This window comes from Ailuropoda melanoleuca, chromosome 12, assembly GCF_002007445.2.
Source record: "Ailuropoda melanoleuca isolate Jingjing chromosome 12, ASM200744v2, whole genome shotgun sequence".
NCBI lineage: Eukaryota > Metazoa > Chordata > Mammalia > Carnivora > Ursidae > Ailuropoda > Ailuropoda melanoleuca.
This window is the reverse complement of record NC_048229.1, coordinates 21,548,736-21,561,053: the sequence shown is the minus strand read 5'-3', so window position 1 is coordinate 21,561,053 and position 12,318 is coordinate 21,548,736. Positions and strand designations below refer to the sequence as shown.

At 53.2% G+C, this 12,318-nt stretch overlaps 1 protein-coding gene across 1 annotated transcript in view; it reads right to left on the bottom strand.

Annotated features, from left to right (window-relative positions):
• The window catches only part of MN1 (MN1 proto-oncogene, transcriptional regulator), a 48,575-nt gene that overhangs the window by 32,731 nt on the left and 3,526 nt on the right, over positions 1-12,318 (bottom strand). Inside the window, exon 2 of the mRNA XM_034638032.1 lies at positions 10,791-12,317. Within this exon, the coding sequence (XP_034493923.1) occupies positions 10,791-12,317 (1,527 nt within the window). The remainder of the gene's footprint in view (positions 1-10,790; position 12,318) is intronic.

Genomic DNA, 12,318 nt, shown 5'->3' with positions numbered 1-12,318 from the left:
CCGATACAGGTAACAGGTGTGCACCCCCTCTGTCCCTCCACCCCCCACCTCCACCCCCCGCCCCCGTCTTCCAGATGAGCTTCTGGAAGATTTAGTGGTCTAGCCTGGGGTGTCGTAATTACAGGAAATGACTCTAGTTTTAAGGGTTAGATAAAGACCCTCTCCAAATTTAAGGCCAGACACCAATGTCCATTAGACTTTAACGGGCCCACATAAAAAAAGAAATTGTATCCTCATCTCTCCAAATGCCCGTTTCCTCGGTGACTCAGGTTCATTTCAGGCTGGCTCGACGCCGAAAATACTCCATCCTGCCCTTGCTCCGCAAAGGCAAGGCCTCCGTGGAAACTGATGTGCGTGGAATTAAGCAAATGGGGGGTGGGGGGTGTGCTCGGTAAATCATTCACTCAAAAACCGTGATGGCCAAGACCCATCTTTTTAAAAAGAAAAAAAAAAGCCAATCATAATGGAAGTGGAATTTTAACCCATCATCTGGAAGCAGAGAGACAGGAAGGCTATGGGGAGCCCAGGGAGGAAGAGGGGGGTACCCAGAGATGCCGGGCCAAAGAGCCTGCACCATCAAGATGACACACGCTCCCCTTTTGAGATTCACTGTTCAGAGAGGCCAAATTGCGGGCTGTTTGGCTCTGTTTTCCCTTGTCCCAGCTTTCAAGACTTATGCATACTTTTTCTTCCTTCTTTGGAAATCAAGCCATGCGTTTCCCTAAAAGTTACGCTCGCGCACATCCCAGCACCACCATTTGTCAGAGAGCGGCATGGAGGGTGCTCCAAAAAGGTTTACGATTCTTAAGTCTTCTCCATGTCAGTGCTCAGCTCCCAGTCAATTAAGAAGTAATGCTCGAAAACTTTCCAGGGACCAAGACACCAGGAGGAAACCCACGTTCTTTGGCTGTCTCCAAGGCTCTGGGAGGCTGGGTTTGCTGGACAATTGGGCTTTTTCTCCCTCCTTCCCGACAAGTGATGGCTGAAGGGGCCACTCGCCTCTCTCTTCCTGTCCTGGGGAGGTGGTGGGAACTGCAACTGGGGGTCTTTATTCTGTCTTGGGGGAGCCAGGACCCTTAGCGTACATGTTCAGCCTCACGGACGCACGCACATGCACGTGCACGCACACAGCCCCACAACTGTAATCCCAGCAAAATGCGTCTCACACTGAGCACAAAATAAATGCTTATTAACTAAACTGACCCCAAATAGTGAAATGTACAAGTAAATTAATCATGCCTCTCCTGGAGGCCTAACAGGATTACAAATTGGGCAAAAATTGACCATACTGAGATCAATAAGCTTCTACTTAAAACTGAAAGGAGCTAAAACTTTGTATGAGCTTCTTTTGGGGCGGGGGGGGGGGAGGGAAGAAACCCATTTATTTTTTCATTTCTTATGAAGACTTCTCAGGCCTGTGTGTATGTGTGTGCACACGCACGAACAGAAACCGGCGAAAGGCATCCAAAGCTTTATGCCCAGACAATTTAGAAATAGTCACGGCATAAGGATCGTGAAATTGCTCTTGTTTAAAAAAGCCAAATTTTGGGCCACAGCCTCTCTTCCCTCAAATACTGAACAACCACCAAAAGTTCCAGTGCAGGGGATGAAAATGGTCAATTTGTTCTGAGCCAATTAGGCCTCCCTACAAAAGCACTCCATGCTGCTGATGGCTGGACCGTGGGTCTCCCGAAGAGGAAGAGAAAGGAGACCCAAACGTCTTGCAGCTCCTTTCCACACTTGGCTTATCTCGAGTCAGGGAAATCTTCCTATTGCTGAATTCATCACTTACTTTCGTTCCGTTTTTGCCTACCATTCAGAAAAAGGAAAAAAATATACATTGTGTAGGAGGGCGCTGCTTGCGTTTCAAAGCAGTGGGACCTGCCCGTGAGATGATCCCCAAAGGGGCTGGGTGCTGGGAGGGAAGCCTCAGTGGTCCCCTTATGGGGTCACCAGGGGAAAGGTCGCTCCTTTTTCCCACTCCCATCATCCCTCTTTAATGGAAAGGTCTGGGTTCATCTGCGAAACTTGGTACATCGGCAACAGGCCACATGGGGCCAACTCTTCGGCAGGAGAAGGTGGTCACAAGCACGTTACAAGGCCCTGACCAACCCAGGGCCCATCTGTGTCTTCATCCTCCACGCGCCCCACTCCCATCCCCCACTCTGTGCGTCTGCCTCGGCCACTATCTAAACAAAATCGGGCTCTGATTGCTAACAGACCCACCATTCGGTCATCGGTCCCATGCTGGGTCCTCCATGTCTACATTCTCCCCCCAAAAATCTGCGGGCGTGGGGAAGTTCACACTATAACTTCACGTGCTTTTGTGATGGCCGACGACAGCCCCCAAGCAATCCCCTCACCCCCAGCCTCGCCCAGGAAGTGTTATATAAATGACTTCCACATTTAGAAATTATTTGCCACTCCTGAAACCCCAAGTATTGGTAAATAACATTCTGATTCATATGGACACACTTCTCCCCGCTCCACCCACCCCTCTCCTACCGCCCCCCCCCACCGGCCCCAAGAAAATAAACCGCACCCCCATCTCAGTCTTCCCAACGAGGGGTGTTTTTCTCTCTGCTTTCCAGTGCACAGGAAAAGAGAGCGGAATATACACGTCAGGCCTTGGGCCCTACTGTTCGCAAGGACTTTTCAAACAGCCCACGCGGACGGGGTAAAGCCCATTGACTCCTCAGCGAGTTCCCAACCAGCCCCTCGCTTTCTCTGGAAGGCCGAGCTTTGGAGATTTCAAAGCAGGCTATGTTTTCTTCGGACTCCCCACCCCCTCTCTGATCATAAGATGGTCCCTCAGAAGTATTTTATTCCTGGTGGTCATTGCCAATCATTCGACAATACTTGTGTTCCCAGATCCAACGGCGTTTGAAAACACTGCTTCCCAGTAACTGAAAAGGGTCATATCTTTTTGACATCCCACCCTGCCCTGATGACTGGATGAACAGGGAGCAGGGTGTGTGTGTGCGCGTGCACTGACTCGAGCACGCGTCTATGCGTGCATCTGCGTGCAAGTGTGTATGGAGGGGTTCACTCATTAGCTGTCGCCTCACGTTCCAGGAGCTCCCAAACACAGCCAGGCACGCCACACTGGGGCCCTCAGCTTTGGGGCAGATGGGTTTCCCCACGCACACCACCCTAAGCCAGCGGCATCAGAACGGCCCGAGACCGGGTCTGCTCCAGGGACACTTCGGACCCGAGCTTTCGGGTCAAATTAAACCTTGGTGCCCAAACACTTTTTAAATCATTATCAGTAACGAGAAGGAAAATCTAATTTTAAATCCTCAGAATCGAACGCATCTACGAGCCACTTTGTTCTCCCAAGACAGGCTGCTGGAAGAGGGAAATGGGGAACGTGGGGGCGGCCAAGTGCCTCGGCACCAAAGTTAGTCTGCGCTTCCTCCAAAGGCATGACAATCGCTGTCTACTGCTGAGTAACCGTGGAGATGGTTTTTGACACACGCCAGATAAAAGCAAGATCTTGTTCCCTCTGGAGGAGGGGGCGGCCTTCAAAGCCCTCGACTTTCCAAAGATGTCCACAGCCATGGGCCCCAAATATGGCTTTGCCCAAGGGTCTCCCTGTTTCCCCAAGCCACTGTCCAGCACATTTCCTTCACCCAAACCATACACTGGCACAGATAAGTCAGCCTGCAACCCAGAAAACCAGGGACCGCTAGAGGGATCAGAATCCCAGGGCCCAACAGTTCACAAGGAGCCCAAATCTTCTAGAGAGCTGGAAGGAAGGTGGGAAGGAAGACAGAGGGTTTGGGTCACACGGTGGATCCTAGCAGCAATTGGGGAAGTGGGGCAGGCTGAGTTCGCTGGACATCTGAGCCATAAAGATCGGAACACTACAAACCTGCTTTCTTACAAGGTGAGTCTGTGTTAGGGTGTTTGCTGAGGGTTGCCCCCTTTTTTGGACAAATCTATTCCATGTCAGATGTTCCTTCTGGGACATGCAGAGAGAGCCAATTTGTTACTGCGAATGCACACAGACCTCCAAAACTGTTCAATTGCCTTTATGTTTAAAAGGGCATTTGGGTCCACACGATGATGTGTCAATCATGGAAGGATACGCACACCATCGCTAAACAGTTCTCTCTCTGATCCAGCTTCGCAATGGAAGAGTTTTTTCAGCCAGGAAGGAGAACGAGAATTTGGGATGCCGTAGCTACGACGGACCACCCAATTCGGTAGGTACCAGGGGTGCCAGCCCAACGTGGCCTCGTCGGGCCAAAGCTCAAAGCTATCAAGAACCCCAAAACAGCCCCTCGATTTCAAGGCACGGGGAAACCCATGGCAAGTTTCTCCACTGCCTCCTCTCCCGGGTTCTTTCTGGGCAAACACCATGTTGGAGCAGACCCTTCCTTTGCTTCCCAAACCTTGGAGGCCGCTGATTAAAATGCAGGCCAGCAAACAAAGCGGGCCGTGGCGTCCTATCAGAATTACACCCCATGGGAATGCTGTCCCTCCGACAGCCCTCCACACTCAAGTCAATGGAACCGCACTCTGCCTTTCCATCCTGGTCACAGAGTGAGTTTGGAGTTGTTGTCCCTGATGTACACGCTGTGACCGAGGCCATCTCCTCTCCCACGTTCTCAAGTGACGGGCTGCCCTGCTGAGGCCGGGCGCTGGGTGCTGGGTGCCTCTAGTCGCGTCATGGTGAGGCATCTGAAAGCGCTCAGGGCCCCCTCCTCGCTGGGCTACCCATCGGGCCAAGGTGCCAGGGTCCCAGAACCATCTCTCCCTTCAGGTCCCATTCACAATGTCTCAGGGCCCCGTGTGGCGCTGAGTTGGGGACTGTCAACTGAGCTGTTACACAGAGGGTCCCCGAAGGCAAGGCCGTGACTAATTCGAAAGCCCGGCGTCGTCGGCTCCTCCATGTTGGTACCAAAAGATTACAATGAAGGAGAGGAATTTCCATAAATGAGAAGCAGCGTCCGCTTCCCACAACTGGGAGGGGGAGGGGGGAGAGGCAGAGGGGGAGGGCGAGAGAGAGAATGTCAAGTAGACTCCTTGCTGAGTGTGGAGCCTGACACAGGGCTAGATCCCATGACCCTGAGATGATGACCTGAGCCGAAATCAAGAGTCTGATGCTTAACCGACTGAGCCACCCAGGCGCCTCCATTGTGCTTTTAGAGACAGACCCCTGCTGGNGGGCCATGCATATGTATATGTGCTTGTGCTGGGGTGGGGCGTGGGGCACGGAGGGGGGGGCGCCTTCACACACTGAATTGCAGGGGGCCCTGCTTTCCCCTCGTGGGCTACAGGCAGACCCAGAGCCGACACCCACCTCGGCCACACTCTTTCACGCCGGCCCCCAGACCACTTCCTTTGGCTTCCGTGGGTTCGAGAAGGTGAGGAAGCTTGAAAAATTTCCACCAAATGTCTCTCTTCTCAATCACGCACTCATGTATATACCAACATCTCCGCCACCAGCAATCAAAACCCACACTCAAATCTGTCCACCCAAGTTGGGCCTAAAAATAGACATCGTCCTAAAACAAACACATCGCTCGGCAAGTCAAAATCCCGACTTGAGTCAAAATGATGAAGCTGGTTATTCCAGCCCCTCCAGACCGAATATTTGGGTGGCATAAACAGGGGGCAGAGAGGGAAGGACAGGAGGTACACCCGCTGGGTTACAGGGGGGGCCCTCCCGGACAGACCCATTAGAAGGTTTGGGGTTTTATACTGCGATTTGCTGGGAGGCCTGGCTGCCCCTGTCCACTCCCCCAACATTTGATCCCATGACATAAAAGCTATAGCTTTTTATTCTCTAAAATTAGCCAGAGGTAAACGCAGTATTCCTTACCAGGAGTATTTATCTCCTAAGTGCCTTTGGCAAAGTAGATCCCTCCCTGGACAAAGAACATGACCCTACGTGATTGTCACTCAAGTGGAGAGAAAGGTGATTTTGCTTTCTCCTCCAGCGCCGAGTGAGTTCAGGAGATCCCGTGAAATCCCAAGGATATGCTCAAGTTTGTCCCGCCAGAGTGGGACGAATTTCCCTCCTCCGATTTCACCTGGTCCACCCGGACTGTTTATTAAAGATGTATATTTTACATCAGCAGAGGGTATCAGGAAACTTCTTGGCGAGGGCAGGATCTGTTTTTCAGGACCTATTAAGATTCTTTGTGGAAATTTAAATACCTCTGTCAGGCAAACAAAATCATATCAGGAATCATAGAATTTCATTGCTAGAAAGAAGTATTAGATTAAGCAGCCCTCACTCCCTTCCTAGAAACCTCAATAAAACAGAAGTACATTTCAACAGCCCCTCACTTCCGGTCTGAAGGGCCTCACAAGAGATGTAAATGAATTTATATTAAAGAAAGCAATCCTTGAGGAAAGCCCTTCAATCTACGAAAATTCTATCTATTTATACATTTACATATAAACACACACATAGGAAAGAATATAGGTCTCCATGATCTATCAGAAGGCAGCGGCTCTTTAAAATCAAAACAGGCAGAAAAATCCAGTGATAGAAGCCATTAACAAGTTCAACACCGATAAGCCTCAAACCCTTAAAAATCCTTGTCCTTTATTAATATTTAGCAGAAATGCATAATTGCAGATGTGCGCTAAGTTGGGGTTTTATGTCGGAGGGCGGGCAAAGGAGACAGGTTTATTACAGCCATGAAATATTAAACAAGCACCAAAGAACAGGAGTAGTATGTCCCGGACTAGCCAGGGAGCAAGCAGGCTGGACCGTCAGCGGCACAAAGGGGGCTCCTATCTGTTTACATTACCCCTGATTAACACCTGCGAAGTTTTGGGTTACATCTTCCTCCGAAGGCAGGCAACCCGCGCTGGGTGATTTCCCAGGGAAAGCCTTCCCCAAACAAGTCTGAGTGAGCCGAAAAAATTCTCTCCACGCTGTGGGGAGTGGGGGAAACTACTCAGGAAAGCAGCCCTGGGGCCTCCCCCCCTCCCCCAAGCCTGCCCCACATCAACGAAACTCAGGGTCCCAATCCTGCCTGCCCACTATTGCTCAGCACTGCTTACTGAGTTCCGACCGGCACACTCAGAGAGGCATGAAATTCCAAAAATTTCTCCCGCATCACTGTAAAAATATCATACTTCCAAAAACGGCAGGATTGCAAGCACGGCGGACACGGAGCCCTCTCCTATTTCAATGTGTGTGAAGGAACGTTTTCTAGACGGCTCTGGATTTCAGGACAGGGAGCAAGCCACGGAATGGAAGTTTGGCAAGGGTAAACTTATTACAGAATACAGTTAATTCAAGTTTTGAAGATCGTCAGGGGCAGGGGCGGGGGGGGGACGTACTTTTTCAGACTTAATACCCTCTTATCTACAATTCCTCATTTTTCCTCCTTCTCTGTTTTGGGATTCCTCCACAGCCACACGCCTATTACCAAGATAGGTGGACGATTTTGCCAACTCCTCTCAAATTCGTGTCATCCTCACTGATCTAATAGATGCCTGAATAGAGCCAGACTCAGGCTGGCTCCCCCCTGCTCCCAGCACAGCCTCACCCTACCCCGCCCCCCCCAACTTTGTGCAAACAGGACCTCAAGATGAGATGAGGAGTTTCATTATGTAAAAGTTGTGGGGTGGGTTAAGAAGTCAGGAGAAGCATAATTTGGAGAAGCCTGCTTACCTGGTTTAAAAAAAAAAAATCATCATCACACGTGATTCTGGCCTGGCCTTTGCCTGAGAACTACAACTTGCCATTTGAGTTCCCTCCCCTCCAAAGGACATCTAAACCCCATAAGACAATCTGGGCACGTCCCACTGACTACAGGGCTTGTGCGGGGCTGAAGACTGATCTGTTCTCACCAATCCGAGCACAGATCATTTTGTTAAATACCGACTCATACTTTGTCATTGGAGCGAAGAATTTCAGAAACGGTGTTAATATTTAATCACATTAGTCCTGGTGTGTTTTACGGCGTGACAAAATAAAATATCATTACAAAAATGGGCTTTGCCTGAAAGGGGGTGGGAGAGAAGGTACTGGCGGGGGGCTGGGACCTCCAGAAGGCGTGTTCGAAGCTGCTGGACACCCCGCTTCGTGGCTGAGGGGCCCATGGGCCTGTTTAAGGACAAGCAGAACGTTGTACTTTAAAATTTTTTTTCCGCCTCTATTTCGAAGTGGCACACTTCACTGATTTTCAGCCAGGGGACTCGGGGGGCTGTTGAAGGCTCTGTGTACCTATTTATACAACATGTGCAGATGGAACTGCAGGGTGTTATCATAATGAAAAGTTTAATCATCCTTATTTACTACCAGTAAGGGAGCAGGAATCGGATGCAGATACCTTATAAAGCCTTAACTAGCAGCCCCAAGGCTGCAGAAGCTGCAAGTGACCTCAATTCGGGGCTTTATCGAGGAAACTGTCCTTCCCACATCACAGAGTGGAAAACAAAGGAGGTCAAGTGGGTGTCCCTGCGATGCCAGGGAGGAGGCCAGCCCAGCAGCCCGTCCCTGAAGGAAGTCCCTGTCCCCCCGCCTCCCCGCTGTGCAAGGGAGGGCTGCCTTTAGCTTACAAGACGGAATCAACCCTCAAATGACTAGCATCTGTTTCCAAAAAAATATTTTCCCTCCTCTGACTGTGATAATGAAACAAACAAAACAAAACGTATCTTTAATGACATCTCTTCATTCACAGCCTGCATCTTTTTTTTTTTTTCTGAAGGAAGATTAGGGGGANGGGGGCCCCCCCCCCCCCCCCCCCCCCGCAAGAGGGCTCTGTGACACCTTTAAAAAAATCTTAAAACCACTCAATTCCTCTCTATCTCATCTACGAAGGCTCTTCGGAAGACTTGCAGGCCGAGGGCTACTGGTTTTCCTTTATTAATTCTCAAAATCAGGGGTTTTAAAAAAACTTTTCTCACCCTATTTTGGCCAATATGTTCCTAATTACTGGGAGGGGGGGAGGAGTGGAGGGGGAGGGGCAGCCAGGCCAAGCCAGGTAGAAATGACAGGGGCTGGGATTTGTGCTAACCAGCTATCGATCCGATAGGATCGAGATGTTGTGTACAAGAAAATAAAAGAGACTGGGGGTGGGGTGGGGGGCCCGGGAGCCGGGCAAGCAGGATGCTGCGTCCAAGTCCATTTTAAAAAGGAAGCGGGGGGAAACCAGGGAGAAGAAGCGGAGGGTCCCAAACTAACCAATTTATGGCCTTGCCTGGGAGAAGCCTGGAGAATGCTGATGCTGGCCGCAGCGTCTGCCGTGCATGCTAAACAGCAGGCTTCAAATGAGAGAGCAGCGTCCCGGGCTGGGCAGTAGGCGAACAAAGAGAAAAGCAGGGAGGCCGCATTCATGAATTAGAAAAACCTAAGCGGGAACGCTACCCGGGATGGCAGCGGTGAAAGCCCCCGGAGTTCTGAGCCACCCAACTCCCTGGCCGCGCTTGCCCTCCCCCTTCCTCCTTCCTCCTCCTCCAGCCCATTCTCCTAAAACCTACCGGCACCTTAAACCCAGGGGCAAGAGGCCCAGGCCAAGGAAGACAGAGGAGAAGAACTCTAAGAGCAAGAATCAGGGGACGTCTGTTTTTAAAGACAGGGTTCAATCGCTGGCTCCATAGTAATATTCAGCCCCCGTGAAGCCTAGGGAAGGCATCTAGGGTTTAAAAGAAAAAGGTAGGAATTGGNAAGGTAGGAATTGGGGGGGGGGGGGGGGGGGAAGAGGAATGATGTTACCTAATTTTAAGAAGCAATTATCTGGGAAAAAAAGAAAGGCCCCCATTAAAATGAAACGGTTACCTACTGCAGTCCAGTCCTCTTTCAGTGAAAAACAAAACTGTTATTACTTTAACGGCAAAGGCGGTCCCTTTGCTAACCCCCACCCCACCCATCTTAAAGGCCTCCAGGCCTGGTGGGGAGGGAGTGCTTAGAATGCAAACAAGAGCTGGGACCAGACATCTGTCACCAAAGCCAGGCGAGATATTGACAAACGCGGGTCCTTTGTGTCTTAAGAATATATATCCATATCCCCAAACACAGATGATGCCCTGGCTGAGTGGTCCGGCCTCTGCCAAGCAGACCCCACCCCAGCCCCAGCACCCCCCACCCAAATGTCAAGGAGTTGCAACCAGGAAAAGCCCGCCGGCCTCCTACAACCAGACAGGTCTCCAGGTTTCCAATGAAACCTTAATAGTTAAGAAGAGACAAAACAGCTATTCATTAGGAACAAATGTCAAATTAGGCGCTGCCTCTGAGTGATGCTGCTGACACCAGGGCCTGGTAACTTTTCTTTTTTTTTCTAAAGATGCTGGCCCACTGAAGGGAACTCAAGCTGGAGGTTGGCTGACTAGGAAAAGGTGGGAAGGTTGTTAACACAACTTCCCAGGTGTCCTGGCAGGAGAGGGGAGAGGGGGGAGCAGGCTGGCAACTTCTACAGAGTGGAACCAGCCTGAGTGTTAAGGGTGAGCGGGGGCCTTGGTGTGAAAGGAAGGGGGCCTGCCTTGTCCTCTGAGCACCGGGCAACTCAGCTACAACTTGGTGAAGGGACTTTGAAATAATCCCCACAGGGCCACCATCTAAGTTCCTACCTGGGTGTGGAACTAGAATCCACCTGGCAGCACCTGGGGGGTGGGAGGTGTGGAAGTGGGGGATCTGCCCACAGAGCCCTTGCTGTCACCAAAGGGAGGGTGTCCAGGGCTGAGCTGGGCATTAAGAGGGTGCGTGCCCTCCTAACCCCAAGGGATCGTCCCCTCCAATGGAGCACTCCAGGCTAGGCTAAGGCCTGTGATGGGGATGGGGGCGGGTCTGGGGGAGATAAGAAGGGAATGAGCGCATATACCTTCTTTGCTGTTGGGGTTCTGGGGTTTGGCCTTCTCCCAAGGTGCCAGCGTCTTGTCGTCGTCCGTGCCGTCCACCAAGGCCTTGTCGGAGGGCATGTACCAGGTGGCGCTGTGCTCTGCCATCAGCGAGTCCAGGTCGATGGTGCTCATGGCGCTCTTGACGGCCTCGGAGCAGCAGCTGCCCAGCTCGCTGTCACCATTCTGCGCGCCCGAGGACCCAACGGCACACTCACCCTTCTTGCCACCCTTGAGCCCCAGGGGCTGGTCCTCAGAGATGCTGAACTGCTGCCTCTGCAGCTGAATCTGCGCCTGGAGGATCTCCAGGGGGTGGATCTCGTCGGGGGGCGGTGCACCGCTGCTGCTCGTCGGGGTCCGGACCTGCTCCAGGCCCGGCGTGCCAGGATGGCCCGTGCCCCCGCCGCCGTAGCTGTCAGGGGTGTTGGTAGAGGTAGACATGATGCCCAGGCCGAGCGGGGGCGGGGGCGCCTTAGGTCCGTGTTCCCCAGCGCCCACCCCACGGGGAGGGAGTTTGGGCGAGCCTGTCACCAGGGGGCTCCTACTCGCTTTGGCCAGGGCTGGGGGGTTGTCGGAGCTGGATGACACCTCGTCCTCGTTGGCGTAGCTGGTGCTCACCTCGTCCGAGGCAAACTCGCCCACGTGCGGGGAACTACCGTCCGACTTGGCCCCGCCGTCCAGGGAAGCCATGAGGTCGGGCTGGTCCCCCAGGAGCAACTCGGCCCCCTTCCCCCACGACGGCGACGTGAGCGCTTTCTCGTGAGGCGTAGGAGCCCCGCGAGCCTCGCTCGTGGAGCTTCCCCCGACGGCTGCGCCGGGCGCCTGCTGCTGCCCTGGGCTCACCCCAGGCGCGCCCCCGCTGTCTGGCGCCGCCGAGTACTTGTCGAAGAAGGTCCCGGGGCTCACGTGACCACTGTCCCTTTTTCTTCGACCCCGTCCCCGGCCGCCGCCCCCGGGGACCGGCTTGCCGTCGTTCCCGGACGTTGACTCCAGGGTGTAGTTTGGGGAGAGGCTGGTGCCGTCCCCCTGGGCGGGCGGGTTGGGCGGCCCTGAGGCTTTGGAGCCGCTGTTACTAGTCCCCGACGGGCCTCCAGGCCCTGGGGCCCCAGGGGCAGTCCCTCCGGGAAAGTAATCCGAGCCCGGGTTACCGGCCACAGCCGCGCCGTCGGTCTCGTTCTGGCTCAGTTTCCTCTTGCCCTCGGGCGGGTTCTTCTTGTTGAAGGTCACGTTGAGGTTGGGGGCCCCGAGGCTGGCGATCATGTTCTGGCAGGCGGTGGAGAGTGCAGCCAGGCAGCTCTGACCGAACAGGTTGTCCTTGGAGCTGGGCTTGTTGAAGGAGCCCAGCGACAGCGCGCCCAGCTTACTGGCCGAGGTGCGCTGGCTGGGCTGGAAATCAGGCTGCGGCGGATAGGCGCCCCCTCCGCTGCCGCCGCCCGTGCTGCCGCCGCCCCCGCCCGCGCTAGGGGGCGAGTTCACGCCTGGGCCGCTGTGCGGCGTGGCCTGCCGGTTCGC